This window comes from Hippoglossus stenolepis, chromosome 20 (assembly GCF_022539355.2).
Source record: "Hippoglossus stenolepis isolate QCI-W04-F060 chromosome 20, HSTE1.2, whole genome shotgun sequence".
Classification (NCBI taxonomy): Eukaryota; Metazoa; Chordata; class Actinopteri; order Pleuronectiformes; family Pleuronectidae; genus Hippoglossus; species Hippoglossus stenolepis.
In genome coordinates, this window is record NC_061502.1 from 10,249,756 (window position 1) to 10,273,298 (window position 23,543).

The 23,543-nt window shown below is 42.2% G+C and overlaps 1 protein-coding gene across 2 annotated transcripts in view; it reads left to right on the plus strand.

Annotated features, from left to right (window-relative positions):
• Nucleotides 1-23,543, plus strand: part of nbas (NBAS subunit of NRZ tethering complex) — a 155,705-nt gene that overhangs the window by 39,423 nt on the left and 92,739 nt on the right. For both annotated transcript variants that reach the window (XM_035143684.2, XM_035143683.2), the window contains exons 24-33: nucleotides 6,057-6,242; nucleotides 8,377-8,550; nucleotides 8,913-9,046; nucleotides 12,845-12,907; nucleotides 14,598-14,720; nucleotides 14,814-14,916; nucleotides 15,223-15,300; nucleotides 15,438-15,592; nucleotides 19,713-19,825; nucleotides 22,295-22,408. In XM_035143684.2, coding sequence (XP_034999575.1) covers nucleotides 6,057-6,242; nucleotides 8,377-8,550; nucleotides 8,913-9,046; nucleotides 12,845-12,907; nucleotides 14,598-14,720; nucleotides 14,814-14,916; nucleotides 15,223-15,300; nucleotides 15,438-15,592; nucleotides 19,713-19,825; nucleotides 22,295-22,408 — 1,243 coding nt within the window. The remainder of the gene's footprint in view (nucleotides 1-6,056; nucleotides 6,243-8,376; nucleotides 8,551-8,912; nucleotides 9,047-12,844; nucleotides 12,908-14,597; nucleotides 14,721-14,813; nucleotides 14,917-15,222; nucleotides 15,301-15,437; nucleotides 15,593-19,712; nucleotides 19,826-22,294; nucleotides 22,409-23,543) is intronic.

Below are 23,543 nucleotides of genomic sequence, written 5' to 3' on the forward strand. Positions count from 1 at the left end.
GTCTAAATCCAACTGGTAGAAATTCCTCTTTTTGATTGTAAAACCTGTTTTCGCACCCTGATCAGGTTCCTTCTCAGGATCCTCAGTTGAAAATTCCAGCAGCAGAGAGGAATCAATAGACATCTGGCAACTGGGAGGATTGTTGCCGTTACAGATTTCTTTCCTTCGTTATCTCTTCTTTCATTGGAGGAGAAAATGTGATGAACAGGGATTCAGGCTGCAGAAGAGATGTTGCCAACCTCCATCAGTCAAGGTCACTTTGATCCTATCTGTGACAGACATTATCATATTTGCCATATGGGCTTCTAATGAAGAGTAACCAAAGCTTCTGTCATGTGCAGTTCTGTTGCTGTAACTGAAAAATAGGACTTGATAGGACTTGTTTAGTGGAGTAATGGGATGTAACTGCCGGAGCTGCCCACTCTCTCCACCCACACAATCCACACCGCGGCTCTTTCGCCTCTTTGCCTCCTTCACAGTGATGGATCAAGGTTGTCACAGGGCTCTCTTTTGTCTTTGTGAAAGGACTAACTAGGGTGCAGTCATGTCTTTCCCCTTCATCTCTCCATTTCATCCCCTTCACTGGGTGTAAGGAGGATGAAGGAGGAAGATTTGGGGGGGGGGTGCATTGCTCAATCTCCAAGCCGACTGGAGAATCTTTCATCATCCACGAAGGAGAAATGGGAGACAGTGATTGACAAAGTGTTTGTGTAGAAGGAGGTCTCTGTTAATGTCTAGGAAACACACAGGCTCTCTCTTTCATTCTCTCTCTTGTTCCCTTTTAATTAGACCTCATCTGCTTTTGCTCTCTCACGCGTTACTCCAGGAGCCTCTTGGGAGCGTCCCTAACGCTCATGTCTCCTGCTCTTTCACACACTTCTTTTTCTCGCTTTCAGACACACACTGAGACGCGACAGAGAGAGACACCGAAACAACTCTGTTGCCATTTGCCGAGCTCTCCCCCACCCCCTACTTCCTACCCTCTTTACTTTTTTCATCTCATTTGTTCTCCCTCGTTTGCACCCTCCTCCCATCCTTCATCTGGCCATGTTTATGCTTGGGAGAGCGATTTAATAGAGGAAAATGGGGTTTGATTAAAAGGAGCCACATCAGAGAAAGCGTGAATGTTCTGAAGCAGTCACAGAGCGGCAGGAAGCGAGGCGCTGAATGGGAAGATTGACAAGATGACTCAGAAAGAAAGAGAGAGAGAAAGAGAGGTTTGAAAAATCAGAGAATGGAAGTGCAACCACAAGAAAGAAGAAAAGACAAAAAGCTGGGCCAATGCAAAATCCCCAGTTAGGATAGAGTACGTTACAAAAAAGAAAAGGGGAGGACAGCACTAACAGATGTTGAGGTAAAAAAAGAAAGTAATCTCATGAAGAGAGCTGTCTGTGGGAAAGAAAATAACCAGTTGTAAGGGGGGGTGAAAGGATAGAAATAAGGGGTGTTAAAAACAAGTGTTGTTTGAAACACCATTAACAACAAAATGTCACAAAATGACGGTTCAATTTGGAAAAAGCAGACAGAGCAGAGACGGGCATACAAAGAAGGCAAAAATCCAGAGTTAGAGTTCAAACAAAGACCAACCATAATTACTGTTGCAAAGTTCTGTCAGGAAGTGCTAAGTGAGAGAAGATGGTTAAATTGAACACGGTTAAAGAGAACGTGTGAAAATTATGTTTGGAAGAAAGGACGGAGATTGGACAGGCAGGAGAGTAAAAGATGGTTAAAAGGAAACTCGAGACCGAGAGGGAGGCAGAGGATAGAAGTTCGGTAAAGAGGAGGGATGCAACGATCTAGGGCAGACTCAAAAGTCTGGATCAGGTATCGGTGACATCGCTAACATCTGTCCTGTGTGATCAGATCACAAGTGGTCAGTGCTAAGTTCAGGTCTGAAGGCATCCAAATGTGTCCTGAGAGCCAGTAACTCAAACCACATCTGGAGGTGGCAGCATTCTTTTAACTGTGAACTTTAAATTCATTCTGCGCCACATATGACGTCCTACTCAGCTGACGTCCTCTGACCCGCGACAGTTTCACAATGACTCAAAGCTTTTCTACGCTTCACCGCCACAATATCAACACACAATGGTTTCTATTTGTTTCAAACAGGTAAAATGTTTCGTCAATATTACGTGCACGTTTTACAGGCAGTATTGTTTAATCAAGCCCCTCCTGACACTGCTCTCTACCTCTACTTCTCTCTCTGACTCACAGAAACACACATAAACACATTGACATACACACAAGCACAGGGGACATCAGGCACATCTATAAACTCAGACTGGGTGAAAACAACATAGTTCGATCTTCCCAAACGGAAATGACTCATGTGATCATTTGCATATAGAGCAAGGAAGTTAGATCCGATCATTCAGGGCACATTTTGATGCCTGGTGTTAACACTCATGCTGAACGCTGTCCACTTGTGATCGGGTCACTCAGGTCACCCAAATGCATCCTCAATGCGTCCTGAGATCTGATCACACCGACCACGTTGTCAGGTGTGACCAGGACCTATGTTTATGTCTAGATTCCCACGGACTACATTGTCTGTCGGTAGTGTGATGGTAGACCTATTTCGAGAAAGGAGAGCTAATATTGTATGGAGGTAGCTAAAAACAAAGGTTCAGCAGTGTACAAGCATTACACGCTAGCAACAGCTAAGTATGACCCTATATTCTCTTCCACACAGTGAAGTATACGCTTATAATTAAACCCCGATATCAGATCGGTACTCTGCATCAGCTGATACCCAAAGCCCAAGTACTAGTTTCAGTCTCAGGGCTGAAAAAAGTTGGATTGTTGTGTCCCTATTGGAGGAGAGAATGAGAAGGGGAGGGCATGGAGACAAGGTGGTAATTAAAAAGTGAGAAATTTAAACATCTGAATTGTCTGCTGCTGGCGGGGGAATCTATCTCTGGAGAGCAGGAGCAGGAGATAAGGAGAGAGGGATGGTGAGAACTCAGAGGATCTTTACTCACAGTGAGATCAATAGATTCCTCTCTCTCGTGCCTAATTGCTCGGGCTCTGACTCGAGGTGTGTGTGTGTGTGTGTGTGTGTGTGTGTGTGTGTGTGTGTGTGTGTGTGTGTGTGTGTGTGTGTGTGTGTGTGTGTGTGTGTGTGTGTGTGTGTGTGTGTGTGTGTGTGTGTGTGTGTGTGTGTGTGTGTGTGTGTGTGTGTGTGTGTGTGTGTGTGTGTGTGTGTGTGAGAGACAAATGAAGGCAGGCATTTATTTATTCAGCCAGAAACTTGTTGAGATAAACTGAAGAGGATGAGGTTGCAGAACCTCTGTGTTTGTGTGCATGTGCAAGCAAGATGCTACTCTAACCACTATGTCAATGGGCTCTCCTCTGAAAGGTGGAGAGTAAGCAATCATCACTACAGGGGCCCAGCGGCATCTGCTATTGATTGGCTTCTATCCACAGGTGGATGAGCATCAATTGGCTGGGCATGCTGCCAGCATAAAGGTGGTCGGATATTGATTGGTTGCTCTTCTGGATGAAATTTTATCAATGCGAGTAGTCAGAATCCCCGAATCTTTCCTGTTGTGTTGTCCAAGGACTAATGATTGGATATTGGTTGTGACTGATAGGTTCCATTTGGGCTTGGATTGGTGAGATATTGTTGTTTTCTTTACGTTTCATGTGTTCACAGCAACGGGTTTTCAATTATGTGTTGCCTCGCTTTGAAGAACCTCTGTTACTGTCCAAACAATGCAGAGAGACAGCACTATAAAGTACAGCGTCAATAACAACCACAGAAGGTAATTCAGCAAATGTCACGTTGCAGAGATTAAACATCACAGGTTTCACAAATGTTGGATATCTGCAGAGCTTCTGTGCTGTGTTGTGTTTGACTATAGTGTCTATAGTGTTTCTTCCACATTCTTTCCTTAATTAGATGTCATGCGCCCCGCCCCCCCAACGGCACCCCCCGCCCCCCCTGGAAGGTCAAGTTCATTTTTAAAAAAAATTGTTTTTTTAATATAGCGCCAGATCTCAACATAAGTCATTTAAGGTTACCTTTCCTATAAAACAGGTCTATAGCTTGCTCTTTTATTAACCAAACTAAATGGCCTTATGTTATTTATCTTATTTACGTGACGGCATGTCATTTCTGTCTCTACATGGTCGCGCGTTTAGATTTCTCCTCTGCTCTCTGTATCGTGCACGGCGGAGTTCCATCCCGATGCGCGCACACACTGACACTGACACGTGCGCGCACATGAACATCATGATTCCTTTAAGTTTTTGTGTCCGTGTCCGCCTACCCCGCCACCGCCCCCAAAAAGCTGTAAACCTAGGGGAAACACTGCATGAGTAGTTGAATCATCTTCACAATTGTTGGGTTTTCATGCTCACATTCATGGGCTTCGCAAACTTCTCCTTGGCCTTTTCATCTCGAACCATGATCACTTCACAACTTTGGTTTAAACTATATTTTTGGTTTTGTTTTACAATTTGGCTTCATCTTTACAATACACATTACAATGTCACAGAGCTGCTAGTGTTGCTATGAACAAACAAAACACAAGGGCCTTTGCTGGTCCCAGACTCACACAGCTGTCGTTTTACAATGCAGTGCACACGTTCACATACATTATCAGATCTACTCAGGCCCATCTGTACACACATGGGCGTCTTAATATGATATGTGGTCAGGTGCATTGTTAGTACAGGACCTTGAGGCATCAGAAAATGATTGCACTCCTGAAGTCAACTACATAGTCATGTGTAATTCACTTTTAATATAAGGCTGCTTTATCAAGAGAGTTATTCACACCTACATAGGCGGGTGCACAACACATGCACACTTGTTACACACACAGATGGTCTGCTTGCAATACGCCAAAGTGCAACGGCATCTGGCTTTTAAAGGGAATTAGAGATGGCTCTCTGGTTGGTTTAGTGCATGTCATGCCCAGAACACACCCATGATTAATTAAGAGACAAAGTACAACCTTTTTTTAAAAAAACATGCGCCTGACAGAGCAACACTTTATTTTTCTGTGAAATGAGCAAAAGTGGATTTGGACACATGCCGCATACACGTCAGAGCTTGTGGTTAGATCGTTAAAATACAGCCAGCGAGACAAGACTTTAATAATGTACAGAGTGTTAAATATATTACATGAGACGAAGGATGCGTTTGCCATCACTCGATGCTGAAAAGGCATTCAGCATAATTGAATGGCCTCTCCTGTTTGCAATATGAGAGTGGTTTGGATTTGTGACAGCATTTTTAATGCAGTTAAAATGGCGGCTTTATTTACATCTTACGCCCTCGGTTCACGTATTAGCTTTACAGTCATATCATTTTCATTAGCTTCCAAATAGAGACTTTGTGTGGTGTGTGTGTGTGTGAGAGAGTGTGACGAATGCATTTGATAATGTTCCTTCTGTCCAATTTATATTCTCTCCTTTTGTTTTTAATGTCTTTTCATGTTTATTGCCGTCATCACTCAGTCGACAGGCTGACCAATCCATTTGTTTCATTTTTATGCCTCTGTCTGTCCGTCCCATTCTCTTGAACGCAATATCTCAAGAATGCCTTCAGGGATTTTCTTCAAATTTGGTACAAATGTTCACTTGGTATCAAGGGTGAACTGATAAGATAGTGGTGGTCAATAGGTCAAGGTCACGGATGTTTCACAAAGTAAATGTTTTGCCTTTTTAATGTGATACCGCTGCAACACCTTGAGAGAATCCCTTCAAATTTGGTACAAACATTCTCTTGGACTCAAGGATTCCTATTAATATTATCACATGGGCAGATTTCAGTATTAGCAGAAACACTAATTTGTAAGGTTAATTACTGGGATAAGGCGAGCTGTAATTAGCTTTATGGAAACAGTCTGGTTTGGGATCAGCATCTGTCAGTACTACTGAAAATATTTTTACGTCCGCCAAGGAGGTTACGTTTTCATGCCCGTTTGTGTGTTAGTTAGCAGGATTGTGGTTTGCTCTCTCATTCACTTTCATCTTCTAATATTCCTTTTTTATTTCTTTTCTTCTTTCTTTCTCTCTCATTGCAATTTCTCACCGTACACCAGGTGGACTGCGCCCTGTCACTGGTGCGCCTGGGGAAGGAGCGGGAGATCCCAGGGTTGACGCTCCTGTGCGATGACCTGGTCACCATGGAAACGCTTGTGTATGAAACATCGTGCGAATTGAGTCTGACATTTAAAGAGCTGCAACAGTTAAGCGACATCGATAAGCTCCGCCTGCTCATGAATAATGTAAGTTGCACAATTTGCACCTTTCAGATTTCACATTCTCACCTTTTCCTTGGCAAACGTTTTGTCTTAATGTTTTTTAACCGATAATTATTTTTAAAGGGACATTCTTATTTTATAAAATCATTTAAGGAAGTATTTTTAAATTGTTTGCAGGGTGTTGCTCTCAATAGTCATTCACAGTTTTGGCAAAAAATGTAAAGAAGGTCATGTTGTTACTGATATAACCCCCTATTATATTAGTATTTTTCATTTATTAATTATAATGTGTAATTATTATAATTATAAACAGTGTAATTTTTTTTAATTCACAGTAACTGAGGTGTTAATTGTCTAAAAGATAGATAAGAGATAACTTTCAGGCTATTTGCCTACAATTACATTTAATTTTAAAGCTCCAGACTTTTGTCATTGACTTGATTGTGCCTTTAAAGAACATAATGTTCACCAATAGAATCAGAATCAGAATTCTTTTAATTGCCAAGTATATTTACACATACAGGAAATAACAGCTGGAATAGGCAAAAATCCAACAGAAAAACTGCAGTGATGAATAGAAATCCCACAGTAAATCAGTTCCTTTTCATTCCTGAAATCCCTGATATCTGACCACATGAACTTGCGATCCAAAGGCAGCGAGAGAGCTATGAAAGCCAGTCTGCAGCACTTAGTACAGTTACAAGTCCCCTTGGAGTACATAATATGAGCTGTCCTCTAAATTGTCGCTAATAACTGCCAGCTTTAGCCTGTGAGGACCACTGCCAGTAGGATCTGCCATATAGGCAGGCAGCCAGCTAATGTTGTTGACTGCACTAACACATGCTGTTTGACTGGTTCCCCCTTTGGGCGGTGTGTGTGTGTGTGTGTGTGTGTGTGTGTGTGTGTGTGTGTGTGTGTGTGTGTGTGTGTGTGTGTGTGTGTGTGTGTGTGTGTGTGTGTGTGTGTGTGTGTGTGTGTGTGTGTGTGTGTGTGTGTGTGTGTGTGTGTGTGTGTGTGTGTGTGTGTGTGTGTGTGTGTGAGAATGTTTACCAAACTTGCTCCGATTAAATCTCCCTCCTCGCCTGTGTCTGATGTCTTTCTTTATCAGAGACGTCGTACAGCAAAGTAAAATGTTGGTTGTGGGTGTGCAAGTTTGCATTTAGCACCTGCACACGCCTCTCCTTTCCCCCCTGGGTGCTCTCTTATCTGTCAGAGCTGGCACATAGCTGGTGCAGATCCCGGCACAAACCTGATATGCATCCTCACAATCCACAGCACAGCCCACATACAGTACTGTGGCTATTGTAGCTCAAGTTTAATCACATGGCACGTTTTCTTGTAAATGTAGTTTAAAATTTCTTTTCAATGTTCTAAAAACATTACAACAGAGGAGATATTTCTATTTATATGAACAAAAAATGTTCTCACAGGGTTTGTGTAGCCTTATTTTTCTCCCACCTTTCAGAGAACAGGAAAACACAAATGTCTCCAGTTACTTAGAATCTTGATAGTTAGGCCACAATCACTGCTCAACGTTCAGCAGAGTCATTATCAGTGTTTGATTTACATGAGCTTAACTAAACTCTGCTGGAAAATAGTTCAGTATCATAAGGAATTTTGAAAATATATGTTGTCAAGCATAGATTTACCTATTTTTCCCTTGGTCAGTATTTGTGGAGATAAGCCTATATAATATAAGCCATTTCATGAAATGTGCAAAAAGCTTTTATTATGTTTGCTTGTACTGAAGGTCAGAACTTGGTTTGTACTTTGCAATACTGAAGGAAAATATAAACATCCTTGATTGACCATCATTGATAAAAAAGGAAAATATAGGAAGTGACACATGGGCACTGAATTGCATATTATCTTTGGTTCTTCTTTAGAAAGGACCTGTCGTCCTTATTTGTTTTGTGAGGCTTGTTTTATTACCAAACTATGTCTCAATACATTGAAGGCAGGAACTGTTAAAAATGATATGGTTAGTATTTCTGAACAAGATGGGAAAAATGTCCAGGATAAAAGGATTTGCCCTTAAGCATAAGCTTGAAATGACAGGTGCTATAAGTAAGTCAATGGGTGTGTTAGGCACTTGTTTCCAACCATTTTATTATACTGTATAAACTGTGTCTTTGAGAAAATGTCCTTCCATCACCAGTCCAGCACCGAGCGCTACGTGAAAGATGCTTTCCAGTGGATGGTGCCGTTCCTGCACCGCTGTGAGGGACAGACAGAGGGCGCCGCTAAGTGTCTGCTCAGAGAATACCTGGTCACCCTGGCCCAGCGAGACCTCGCGCTGCCCCTCGTCGTCTTCCAGCACTCCAAACCTGACGCAAGTATCCACACACTCCCCAACACAAGTGTAGAGGCCGTCACACTAGGCCAGCCATAAACAAAGGGACGGCAAAATGGAAGCACACACTCGCACACAGTTCGTCATGTCAGGCCTAGTGTCATAGCCCTGTGCTAAAAATGTTATATTTATGAGACCATAAGGGAGCAGCCAAGGACAGGTCCCCTGGCCATTAAAAAAACATGCAGCGCATCACACAAACACTCAAACAGGAGGAATACACTCCAAATAATACATCACCACAGTGTGTTTGTACAAAAAGACTACAGGGTTAGTTGTCCCTTCACACACACACACACACACACACACTGACTTCTCCCCCCCTCTCCTCTCCTTTGCAGTGCCAGCAGAAGATCATCGGGGACCCGGACCAGCTGATGGTGGTCGCTCTGGAGTGCATCTACAGCTGTGAGCAAGATGACCAGCTCAGCCTCTGTTATGACATCTTGGAGTGTCTGCCGCAGAGGGGCTACGGGTCAGACACACAAACAAACACTCACAGAGCCACAACAACACACACACACAAGTCAAGTGGACTAATACTGTTTAATTATGTAAACCATGAGGCATCTCACTTTTTTTACCTTCCACCTTCCCCTTCCCTCCTCTCCAAGGAGCTGTCAACTACGACGGAGTATTAGAGCCATGCTGAAGAAACAAAAGTCGTAATTTTACGAGCATAACGTAAATAAATATGAGTAGATTAATCTGCTTCTTCCTCTGTTAAAATGATGCATATGGAGCTTCTTGTTAAAGTTAACTTTAGTATAGGTCTCACACATAATTCAATACTTAATATTTTGTCCAATCATCACCAAATTATCAAGTATCAGGACTTTGAAAAGACTGTGAAAGAAAGAGGACTTGAAGGTTACGTCTGTGTGACATTCAAAGAGGTTTCATAGTTTCTGATGAGATTGGTTCTCTTTGCTGCTAATTTCCTTTTATTCTTTATTTCCGTAAAATGACTTCTTTATTCTCATAATATTGAGATTTTCTTCTCAATTTCTACTTTCTCCTTGTAATATTCCGACTTTATTCTGGCAACATTATTACTTTATTCTTGTAGTCTGAGAGTTTTTCTTTTCCTTTTACATCCTCCATCGTAATCAACAAACCCAGCTATCATCTCTCTCCCTCTCTCCCTCTCTCTCTCTCTCTCCCTCTCTCTCTCTCGTTCATGCTTGACTCTGACTCCCAGCAGCTGTCACTTGGCCTACCTTCATTCAGTATTTTTGCCCTCCTACTTTTTCTGCCTTTGTCCTCGCCCTCCTTCCTCCTCTGTGACACATTTTATTTTATATGGCAAGAGGGCCCGTCCTTTAAGTCTCCCACGAGGCTGTGTGGGTCTGCAGTGCGTCTGAAGGGGAGTGAATGATAATCAGAGACTAACAAGGGAAAAGTGTGTCAGTCTGGCTTAAATGAATTCAAATGACTATTCTATGATGGATTTCTCATCCTGTGTGCACCTTAATTGGAACATTGAATTACAACTATGAGGAGTGCTGGTTGTTTTGGCTGCAATGAAGCGACCGAACTTTTCAACAAATCATCTCTTGACCTTTTCAACTGGCTCACATGGCTCCCTTTAGCTGCTCGGTGGTGTGCTGCGCTGTGATAATGTGTATCTCCGCTGCACACTCGCAGCAGGGGATAGCTTCACAGAAACAAGATTTTATGGAACAGCTTGGGAACAGGGACACTCTCAGCCCAGGAGTCTTGTGCTAACCTGAGCAAGTAGTTTTATTTTTGAAGTTTTGCTATGCTAATTTAAAGCTAATCAGCTACAAAGTAGTTTTATTACTCTTGGGTAGTGTAGAGTCAGTGGTTTTCTTCCACTCACTATACTCTTCTTTTTTACTTTTTGCTGTACTATCATTAGTGTAATTAGGGGTGCTACAATTTTACAATTAATCTGCGAAGTACTAGTGTTACTGGGCAGCACAAGGGGTGCACTGGGTGCCTCACAGCAAGATGGTTCTTGGTTTGAATCCCAGCTAGAGACAGGGTCTTTCTGTTTGGAGTTTGCATGTTCACCCCAGCTTGGGTTTTCTCCGGGTACTCCAGCCTTGTCCCACAGTCCAAAAACGTGTGAATGATTGTTTGTCTCTGTATATTGGTTCTGCAATACACTGGCAACCAGTGCAGATTGTACCCCGCCTCTCGCCCAGTGTCAGTGGGATTGCCTCCATCTCCCCGCTGCAAGCCTTTCAGGGTGAAGCTGTATAGATAATGGATGGATGCACTGCTGTTACTGAAGAGGATAAATAATTGCTTGTCATAACCCACAATTAATGCTTGTTGGTTTTTTCTGTCTAGCTATGTAGATATTTTACGACAAAATATACTCAATTTAGAGTGAAAGTAAGTAAGTACTTGAATTTAAATATGCTGTACTTGGATATTACATATACTATACTTTTAAAAGTAAAAGTACTTGCCAAGTGGAACCTGTTCCTGTTACCAAATGCAATCGTCTACTACATCATTATGGCTGAGTCTCTTTCGGATCCAATTCCGTGTGTTTCTTCACCTATGCTGCTGATGCTGCTGCTGCAAGGGTACATATATATGTAGTGGAGTAAAAGTGAGAGGTATCTAATTAAGTACAGATACACGAAGAATGTAGTGAAGTACCAAATAAAGTAATTGTACATAGTTACATCCCACCCCTGGGATTTATTTGATGAAAGTTTAAAGATGTTTGCTTTGAAAGATTTTCGCTGCCAGCTCAACAGATTGGAAAAATGACATCTAACAAATTCAGCAGCCTTGTGTCTTTATGAAAAATGTCAGTATTGCGCGATGTTATAATTGACAAAAGTGGCTGGCAACAGTTTTTTTTTTATGTTGATTTACCACTTTCCACAACAGAACAATATTTCCTAGTGAAACTGTAGACAGTGACTTCTGTGTTTCTGGAAGAGACCTAACTGCTGTTAGATTCAGAGATGCTCTGTAGGAAGTTCAGACATCTGAGTGAGAGCTCATGTACAACACCGAACCAGCTCTGCTTCACATCCTTCCAGAAAGATAAAGAGCTTCTCTGTGACAGATGCGGAAGAGACAGTAAACATAATGGCATAGCTAGATGTTTAGTCAAATCTTTTTTGTCTTGTTTTTATTCAGTTCAAATCTGAAGTGTAGTTTATCTCACTGAAAACATTCATAGACTCAGATGCGGCAGAATCAAATAGATCCTGTTATGTTTCTCAAGTCACTGCTGAACTGGCCACTGCAGCAAAAACTTGCTGAAATATTCTGCGTTATTAAGATGCATTCTCTTAATTGTCATTTAATACAGAAGTGTAGTTGTTGAGCTTAATAACAAGTGAAAATTGGGTATTAAAAATACATGACTGCATATAATACTCCCTTTGCCAGACAGGCCTCCTTTCTGCAGTAGTCGGATTAGCAATGCTGCAAGGCTGTTCTGCATATGCCATGCCTCCGACTTCACATTTCTCCCAGGAGTGATTTCTCGAACTTACTAAGCTCCAAAATTGCCACCGCAGCCCGGAATATTACAGATTTCTGAGCAAGGAGAGAGAAATGACGACTGAGTAGTTTCAACCCAATTTTCCGATTTTTTTTTTTTTCAGCGAGACCGCTTAATTAGGTCTAAATCTGCTCAGAAGAATATAACATGCATTCTGCCTGGGAGATTGGAGAGGAATGCAGAAATGGGCAGGGGATTAGGTGTGTGTGTGTGTGTGTGTGTGTGTGTGTGTGTGTGTGTGTGTGTGTGTGTGTGTGTGTGTGTGTGTGTGTGTGTGTGTGTGTGTGTGTGTGTGTGTGTGTGTGTGTGTGTGTGTGTGTGTGTGTGTGTGTGTGTGTGATAGACTGAGGGAGAAAAGGGTTTTAAAACAGAGGAAGAGCAGAAGGTGGAGCTGAACAGACAGGCAGAGAAAAAGAAAATGATGCAGAGAGGTCAAGAGTGTTTTTAAAAGATGGTATCTACACAATAAAGGCAAACACGCACACACACACAAACACAGAGAAGGTTGTTTCATCAGGGTCAGTACTCCAGTGGGGTACAGGCCAGCCTGACCCAGAATCCTTTGCCTCAAGGCAAAGCATCATGGGGTTTTATTTTTAGTGGGGAATCGGTACAACCTCTCAGTGGAAGGCAACACCCACACACTCACACATGCGCAGTTCACTGTGTACTAAAAGCATAAATACACACTCTGTTTGTTTACCCGTGATGTATTTTGGTTTTTATTTAATGAAACAAAATAATCAAATATTATGTGTGTGTGTCATCCTACAGGCCGGAGACGGACATCACCGCATCACTCCACGATCAGGTGGACAAACTTGAGAAGCATCTCAGGTACATTAATATTTCTGCACCATCTTCCAGCTGTAATTGTCCCTCTCTGTCCTCCCCCCCATCCACTACCAGCTGCAAGAGCAGATTAGAGATGAATTTACAAACACTAGGTACTTCCAGGCTGATATGAGGATTTGTTGATTTTCTCTTACTTATAATTGAATGTCCTCAGGTTCTGGACTATTTTTTGAACTAGACAAGTATTCAGTCCATATGTTTCTGTTGTACCCATTTTCAGGGGATTTAAAGTGCTGAAGAGAGCAGCCCTTCAGTTTGGTGATTAATGCTGCCTTGCTTGGGAAATGTTCACTTTGTAGCAGTGCTTATTATTTCCCTCCCCCAATTATGAGCCTGGTGGAAAACACAAGAGAGAGAAGAGACGTGGATGTACAGTCAACACACACACACACACACACACACACACACACACACACACACACACACACACACACACACACACACACACACACACAATCAAAGGACCACTGTCTGTCCCATGGTGTTCAAACAGCCTCCGGCATTTTCTTACAGGTCAAAATCACCTACGTGCATCTCTCTCACTCTCCCTCCTTCCCTCTCTCTTATTCTCTCCTTCTCCTTCACTTCTCTCCTTCGGTTGAACGTCTGCACATAGAGGAGTGACGAGGAGGATGGAATATAAAGATGAAGGCTGGGGGAGGGCGGGAGGGAGCCTGAAGGGAATGGGAATGTAGATGATGATGATGAGGAGAAGGAGGAGGAAGCAGCAAGAGGAAAGCCTGTGTTACAGCTTAGTGTTGGCCTTTACTGACAAATATCCACACATGCAAGCACACACATCGGATGCAAAAAAACACCGCCCGGGGAACCTGGAAAGTGTGTTCATGTATATGAAACATTGTGGCTCACTCACGCACGCACGCACGTACACACACACACACACACACACACACACACACACACGTACCCAGATGAATCAGGTAGTAAATGTGAAGTGTCTGCTCTGCGAGTGCCTCCAGAATAAAAGCTGTTTTCAGCTGCTGCCACTACCACTTGCCTGCACATTAATATGTGCACAGGGAACATGCAGACACTCTCACACACACATTCACATTTAAGAAAATATGCTCATGGTTGTAAATATCAAGGCTTGTTGTCTGTCTCTATCTTATGCTCACACACACACACACACACACACACACACACACACACAGAGACACACAGGCACCTGTTTACTATGGTAATGAGTTGCAGCAGAGGGCGAACATCTGTAGCGGCACGACCCTGTTGAGACTGGGGGCGCCATGCTAATCCCACACCAACACACGCATGCACACACGTGCACTCTTTCTCCCTCGGTCATATATGACAGCCAGTGTCAACACACTCTCAGACGTGCACAAATTGTGTTGTTGCGCATTTTATCTTGTTGCTCCTCATTCTTGCTCTACACTTTCTCCATCTGCACTGTGGCTTGCAAATGACTTTCTGCTGCCAAAATAATGAACAGCTTAGAGCGTTCACATCCTGTCTTTCTCCCTCTTACTTGCTCACTTGGATTCCCCCCCCCACCACACACGTTTCTTCTCTTTTGGCTTTTTCTGATACCTGCTGCTGCTGCCAGCCATCCTGTGTGCTCCGTTTGAGGGTTGAATGCTCTGATTAATGTGACTCAAAAGTCTATGCCTCTGTGTGTGCTCCTTCTTAACAGTGTGGTGGAGGTTCTCGAGAAGCATGGTCTGCAGAAGCCCATCTCATATGTGAGGAACAGCCAGAACAGTGAAGAGGAAGCCCACCAACTCATGGTCAAACTGTGCCGCCACACTGGCCGCAAGTATGGAAATGCACGAGTGCACTTTCATATGCACAAAATGTCCTTCAAGATCCCGTGAACATACAGAGTATTAACATGTTAATGTGTTTACAGGAACCCTCCAGTGAGTGAGACGGTGTGGAGAGGGCTGCTGCAGGACCTGCTGGACATGCAGCAGAACGTCTACACATGTCTGAAACCAGAGACATGTCACCAGGTATCGCAACACAGCAAAAACCTCATTACACACTAAATACTCTGATATTAATAGTGTAAGTTAAAGTGCACTTTTAGTTTAAGATGTAAAATGTGTCCATATGCACAATTTGTACCTTAAATGACACTTACAGTATGGCCCTAAATACACATTCAACTGCATGATCCCACCTTAGAGCCTCTGAATGAAGAGTTTAGATTAAATATCTACAATGCTCCTTATCAAACAAGGTTCAAACTTTTGTTCCCTTAAACACTATCTCTCCCTACATATCACTTTATCTCCGCTCCTCCCTGACTCCTCCAGGTATTTGTCGAATCTCTGTTGTGCTCCAGCCGTGTGGAGAACGTTCGCCTGGCCGGGCAGCTCATGCATTGCTCCAAGGTATATATTGAATATGACTTTCGGCTCCACTTCAGAGCTGCACTCACATTGGGGACTCCACCTATTAAACCACACCACAATGAATTTTAATGCTTGCAATCTCATTGATGTCTTGATTTTTGAATTAATGCCTCCAGGTCAGCCAAGATGTTCCTGTCAGCTTGTCATTCCGGGGGAAAGGCTACGCTCTGAAGGTGGCCTATGACAACAGTGTGGAATTAGTGTTGGCTGCTGCCAGAGAATACTTCAACTCCTCCACAACGCTGACAGACCCCTGCATGGGCCTGGCCAGGTGAGGAATGAAATGAGGACGAGTATTTCCATCCGATTGAGGAGTAGTTGGCATTTTCTTTCTAATCTGCATTATTTCAAGGGGCTATTTCAGATTTAGAACATGACTGTACATTTAATTTGGCAAAGATTAGATAAATGTTAGAAATTCTGTACTTTATTGTACTTTATGTGATCAAACTCATACAATGCAGAAGTGTTTGTGTGCAATCTGAAACCTCGCTTGTTGTGATGTTTGAGAAACACCATTTATTTCTGTGTGGGTGGATGTATGTGTTTGTGTTCTTATTGCTAGTGGCTGCTTTTATATCTCCTATATTATTTAATATGACATCTATAACGTGTGTGTGTGTGTGTGTGTGTGTGTGCGTGTGCGTGTGCGTGTCGCTGGTTTCAAATCACAAAGGGTTGCGGCGGGTGTCTAACCTTACCGTCTGTTCCTAGTGGGGAAGTGGGACAGTAATTGGGTCGTCATTCATTTATAGTAACTAACACATGAGGCCTCCCTCCCCACACTTGGACAGCATCATCCATTGTACCACTGTGTGTATTTTCTGCCTGCGAATTTGAGATATGACACAGAAAAGTAGTTTGTGAGCATATGCCCGTCCCTTTGAAATTAATAGTCCTTACTGACTAGTGGCCTTCATCCTTGAGATTAAAACAAACTGCTCCACAGACACATTTTATCCCGTGTATGAAATATATCAATGACAGACATGTAATCGGACACGTGTTGTTCCCACATTACTGTCCTTGACTTTGTCCTGTGAATGGATGCTAAGCAAAACAAGGACAAAATGGCAGGGGATCCCCTCTTACTATACCAAAGTGATCTCCGAGCATCACTCAGGAGAGACAGAAGAGTGGCACACTCGCATAGAGAGACTGATGCTCATGTAAACACAAAAGAAAGAGACAAGCAGGGAAGTGGAACGTACTTCAAAATCTAAAAACTCCAATATTACTTAGAAATCCAAAATGACAAAATGGTTGAGAGCCAGCTACATCCGTCAGGAGTTGGTGGAGACCAAAACAAAGCTAATTTCACTTAGATTCAACTACAAATTAATTTTGTTGCACAGTGTCTACAGGATGTAAAAGTGTTTGTTAGCATTTTTCCCCGATTAAGTTTATAAGATGAGAATATGCCGATGTATTGTTTTCAGTTACGCGTGCTTCCTCCTTAAGTCAAACAATGCAGGTTCGTTAGATTCTTAAAAGTTAAATGGTTCAGCTTTTCCATTTGATATAAAATAGAATCAACTTTAATCAGTCAATCAGATAATGTTAAAAGTAATCTTACTTTTTCTGTATCATCAGAATATGTCTAATTATGATAATAATAAGAATAAGGTTTATTTCTTTTTATGATGTTTATTAAGATGCTTTGGCTTTAAGATGGTCCCAAGGAGTTTGTCCTACATCTGCGTCATTATCAGAACCAGACAAAGATCAATACATCTGCACCTCATTCATATTAGTATATGCAGTAACACTTGATATCGTCTGATTCTATTAAATCTGTTCTTGCTTTTCAACTCAACTCCCACTTAATTCCTGTGCTTTAATCTCCAGGCTGGTTCCAGTAAACTTGCTGTCAGTCCTGTTCTCGATAGATGAAATGTTTTTCGAAATGTCTCGGGTGTAACATTTTGGAACTCGCAGGGACTCTGGTGACAGAAATGCACAGATTTCAACAGTCATTATGCAGGAAAAAAAAGCCTAAAAGGAATGATTTGTTTTGTCGCTGGTCGTCTCTCTGGTATTTGAGAAAGCTCATCTTGCGAGACCTTGAGTAGCGAGAGAGCTGGAGCGGAAATGAAATAGAGATGAAGAAAGCAAAAGAAGAGACAAATTAGAGGGTGATTGCGTCAGTTCGCTGCTGCTCGATGTGCTGGTGCACGGCTTGGTTGGGTGTCGCGTTGTTTTACAAATGTTAACTTTTGTTTTCATGTGTGTTCAGCGTACAAGATTTATCTGCAGATTACAGGAAGTAGGGGTGCTGAGGGTGATGCAGCATTATTATTATATTATATAAAAATCATACCTGTTACACTGCCTTTAATGACTTCATTATACAGCGTTCCTCTCTACACTCTCAACTCTGACTGATTTCCAGCATCCTTGGTGTGTTAAAACTGACACTGAGTTGTCTCCACACGCGCGCCTGCAGACACTCCACAGCACGAGTACATAATCAACACGCTCTCTCACTATCTCTCATTCGCTCATCCACAGCCCTTGCCTCTCCTGTCATTTGCCAGGACAACAGGACAAACCTCTTGTTCCTGGCAAGAATGCCGATACTCAAAAGAGTGGGAAGCTGCGCGCTGAGTGCTTTGCCAAGTGCACGGAGTCGCGCTGTTTTTTGAGATGTACCGTTTGGGTTTCTCTTATTACACCGATAAGGACTCTTCTCCCACATTAGCCGTCTTGGTTTCGCTCACTGCGACGATCAAAGAAAACTGCGGTTCCGTGTACGTTTCCTCCTCGAATAAACATCCCAAGGTCGATCCCCACGTCTCTGCTCCACTGATGCTGACGTCTTTAAGGCGCTGATTTATGTGGGATTTATGTTATTTAAAAATGAATCATTACATTTGTTTGTCCCCCACTTCTCTGCATCTCCTCTATATTTTGCTTTGCTGTATAATTGTGATGAAAAACCAAGAAGATGTGTGCACTTGCTTTTAAAAAGAGGCACACTCGCTTTCACAAACACACACACACACACACACACAGTCAGTGTCCTGTTACATATGCTAAGTGATGTGCCACATAATCCTATTAAGGGTAATGAGTGTGGATTGTGTTGCAAGAGAAACCTCCCGTGTCGCAGATCTGTCGAATTAGTCTAGACTTTGTAAATAAATCCAATGCGAGACGTGGGAGAACGTTTCTGATCACAATATTGAAATGACACAAACTTCACCGAATTAAAGTTAGCACCACTTTTTGCTATAACTTTGAAAATTTGTTCCCAAATGAGCAAAACTCATTAGTCCTTCGTTCTGAGTTTGTCATCCAGTCGGCTCAGTTGCTCCTGCTTTGCAGACATTTTCAGCAGCACTATCAGATTAAATGTACTTGACCAGTTTTAAGTGCCACCATCACCCCTGTTTGAACCGAATTCCTCTCATGTAGAAAACGGTTTATGATTTTAGAAACTTTTGGTTTCACTTTTCTGATAATTACTTGCACTAAGGACGTTATGATTTCATCAGAGTTTGTTAGTTTGCAGGATTACTCAAAAACTACTGAATCAATTTCCATGGAATTTTGTGGAGGAAGGAGGAACCCGGCAGATCGAGATAAATGAGCAGAACTTGGGAATTTTTGTCATTTCTTATAACATAGGGCTTTAGCCTTGGTGGAGGTATACGCTCTCAGAGAGCCCCTCCAGTTGGGCAGGAGGCTCACTTTGTGGAAAATGCACTTTTAACCTCCCCCAAGGAGGTTTTCTTATCACCCCTGGCTGTTTGTTGGTTGGTCTGTTTACCTCAAAACTGAATGGAAGGACCTGGTATAGGTCAGGGAAATATTCCATCACGTTTTGGTGCAGATCTGGATCCAGGGATTTTTTTTATCACTTTCTTTAACATTGCGAGGATGCTTTACAACATTTTTCCAATGCTAATAACCCAAGGAATAATTAGCAGATCTTGATCAAGCATATTTACGGGACTGATTCCTAGAAATGTGTACAATGTGGTGCAGCTTGATTGAATTTAAGGGGATTCTAGGGCCTAAGCGGAGGGATGCACTTTACCAGTGTGATTCTAGTTCACTCTGGCAGATTTATTGATGACAAGATTAAAACTGCACTCGTATCTTTCCATTTAATAAATCTAGATCCAGCAAGAATACATCACACTATAGCTCTTGTTCATATTAAACAGTTATGATGGACACATTCATTAGTGAGCTGTAGAGCTGCTGGGAGGTGGATTTTGTTACACTTAGACGCAGCCCGTTTTAGTGCTAAGGTAAGTTGACTGAGTGTTTTTTAAATAAAAATAGGTAAAAAAGGTAATCTGACTGCTTTCTCCAGGGACATATGAGTCTAACTGACTGAAAATTGTCTGTTTGCTGCTTCAACTGGTCGCCGTGTTTTTCAGGGCGTGTCTCCAGCTGATCTCGGACAGTCCTCCGGCTGTCCAGGAGGAACTGGACCTCATCAGCGCCCTCGGCCAACTGGAGGACTTCAATGTGAACATCCTCCCGCTGCAAGGTAGAGAGAAAAAACGTGTGTGTGTCTGGGAGGAAGTAAAGCAGAACATTTTATGAATCAAACACAAATATGCAGTTGTGTGAATCAGTCATTCAAGGGTTTTTAAATTCAATTTAAGACTTCCCTCACCCATCCAGCTTGTCTCTCTCTCTGCCGTCAGCTCCTCCAACCCTCCATATGTCACTTCTTCTCACTACTATATCTAAATATATGGTTATTTATGGATCAACTGTTGAGCAAACAACATCTGCCTGATGGCCTAATTAGGATTGAAGTGTTTGGTCTCTGCGTGTGTGCTCTCTCCCACACACACACACACATACACACATACGCACACACACACACACACACACACACACACACACACACACACACACACACACACACACACACACACCACATATCAACAAACACACACACACCATTTTTTTTTTTACACATTTTCTGCTCCATCTGTAAACCTGACCGATCAGTATTCACCTCCACGCTCGCTCCTTCTCTCTTTTCTGACTCCACATTGGTACCCGGCCGGCATGGCTCCCTGTTAAAAGGAAACTGTGGAGCCAGAATGAAGCGGCTCGGCCCCCTCACCGCCTCACCTCTGAACCGAGGTTTTGTTTGCCCCCGAGGCCCCGTCCCCATCTTTGCCCTCATCAAACTGAGCTGCCAGCATTAAACCCCTGTGACAAAAAGAGCCATAAACTGTCATCCCTCTCTCTCTCTCTCGCTTCTCCTTTTTGTCCTTTCTGTCTTTGCATCACTTATCCCTTAGTTTTTTGTCCCACTCCTTTTTTTGCAGCCTTACTCTCGTTCACTTTTCTCCTCACTCCTTGCTCTCCACTCTCCAATTATTACTTTTTTAGGTTGTATCAGTGATTATTCTCTAAAGCCTGTTTCCAGTACTCAGGAGCAGAGTGTCTCTACAGCTCTGTATTGCCAGTAGTGCTCCTGTACACTTGAATATTATTTATACTGACCCAAGGACACAAGAAAATACACCTTATTTTTCTCTTTCCACAAAAGTAAAAGCCTGATCCTGCATGCAGGGTTTGCACACTCTCAGATAAACACTAACAACTATCAAGTGAAAAGATTCGAGCGCAGGTAATCCATCTTAGGCTGTCTCCTGCCGCTCTCCTACAGAGCCTAAGGCGAAGCTTCATAGACACCACCCTCCCTAGAATTCCCTCCAGGCCTCGCCCAAAGTGATGCTGAGCCATAAAGATCCTCAGAGGGGGTTTCAGAGAAAGCACAGAGACCTGTAGAGGCACTAAACACGCCAGGTTTCAGTGCAAGCTTAGAAAAATATGGAAATTGAAAGTTTAAAACCTGTCTAAAAAAATCACTTCCATCCTGAGGATTGAGAAGAACCAGTATTCTCCAAATCGAATGCATACACTTGAGTTAATATCAAAGAGTAAGCTCTGAATTTCAAACACCCAAGAACTATGTCCTGGCCTAGAATATTAACAGTAACCAGTTTGAGGTACACAGCTAAAACTAATGCAGCAGACAACCTTCATGGAGGTTATAATATTCAGTTTATCCCAAGGTTTTGGTTTAAATTCATGGTCTTAAAAGTGAGATGGACAAACTATTAGGACCATCTCTCAGAATAATGTAACACAGTTCAACAGCACTACAAAGTGCAGCCTTCAAAACGAGCATGAGGCTGCTCTCTAAAGCAGCTTAAATTATAAATTATAATTTAATATTATAATCATCAATAAGGTGTAATTAATAGCAGAACTGTTGTGTTTGACTGCATTTTGTCAGGTGGACCTAATACACTGGTAAATGATTGTATTAACTTGTGTGTTGTTGTTGTTTAAGCCACAATAAATTGACTAGTGTATTTCCAGTCCCATTAGCCAAGTATTGCCTTACGATACATTTAATAAATATATAAACTCAATTTGTAGATACATCCGTATGTATCTGTTGGCAAATATGCAAAATGCCTGAATATGTTTATTTGACCATTGTTTTTACATATTTCAGTTTTGATGCACTCTTGTGATATCTGCTTTATAATTCCTCCTGGACTGACACTTACAATTATTAAATGGGATTAATCTGTTTATTATAGTCTTGTTTTGTCTATAAATATCAGCACAAATGTAAAAATAACATCACAGTTCTAGTCCAAGATGTGGACAGAACATCTTTTCTGATAAATTGATGTAAGATGCATCAGTTAATCTCTGCATCTTAGTTACTTCATTATGATTATCATTCTTTTTTTCATCAGATTTTCTAGGAAATGTTTTTTTTAATTCAAGGGAATGTAGCCAAATTTGCCATTTTCTCACATGTTTTTTTAATAGTTTCGATATAAAAAAAATCATCAATATTGGCCAATGTTGGGCTCATGTACTTTACAACATTTATTTTCCTGACTGTTCTTTACTGTACAGTAATTTGCAGAACATGCCTGACACCCCTCCTCCTTCCTTGTCTCCTACCCAGTGCGGCTGCGATCGAACCGCCTGTCTCTCATAGACGAGTGCATCGCCCACTGCTCCACAGCGTACAAGCAGTCCACCACCCTGCTGAACCTGGCCTCACTTCTCCGAGTGGCAGGTACTTAAAGATTCACACGCAACAAGTCATTTTCCGACACCACTTACCTCATCACATCATTATAGTCCTTTTCCCTTTTCCTACGATTCCATCATGTTAATAATGTGTTTGAGTGTAACATCAGTGATCGAGACGATTCGCTGCTCCGGTGGCAGGTTCACGACAAAGCTCGTGAGATTAAGTGAGAAAGAGCGGCTGACGCGAGGTGCAGTGATGTACCCCAACACGCGTGGGCACTGACAGTTCTCACACAAGAGGGGAATTCATCTTCATGAGTAGTGTTTCAGCTCGCAAGCAAAAATCCATACTAAAGCACTTAAGTCACACACACACACACAAGCACACACACTATGAAGGAATGAGCAGATTTCATTTCTCAGTGCACATACCTTGTTTACTCTCTAGACCCATTTTCTGTGCTCAACTTGCTTGTAGTTTTGACTTTCCCAGACAGGTTCAGTTTGTACTCAAAGATCTGCAGCTTAGATCGATGGACAGATGTTGTGAATCAATGGCCATTATATACCGTCTTTGCGAAGTTTACTTGACTGTTGTTTCATTCCGTGGTCAAATTTGTGGTAATTTTAGCCTCATTATCCAGTTTTGATCCTGTCAGCTCGTTAAATTTCAGACGAAATGTGATTTTTGAGACTTTATTCATGTTGAAAAATCCAGACTTCTTGGATTTGTGGCACCTAAAACCCAAGCACCCAATTTTTGCTCTTTTAAGCTCCTGTGATGACCTCAGGTTGCTTTAAAAACTCTCAGAAAAAAAGGGGTTGAAGCTCATACACAGGACCAGACAAAACCAGAAATCAACACAAATCCAGAACTCAGCAAACTCTGCCTATAATGCCTCTGGCAATCCTCATTTACTCTGCTTTTAATAAACAGATTCAATGTCTTTAAGCTTTATATTCCTCTCTGGAGGAGTTACCATGATTACAAAATTATTTGTGGAGAAATGTGTCCAAGTGTAATTTTCCTACTCTTCATTTATTGAAATTGTGTGTTTGTGTGAGCTCTGGTATCTCACACTTGGGATTACTAAGTACAGGAGTGTATCACAGCGGGGGGGGGCGGACACAGCAACACATGACCAGAATATGTTAAGAGTAAAAAAATAGCTATATTC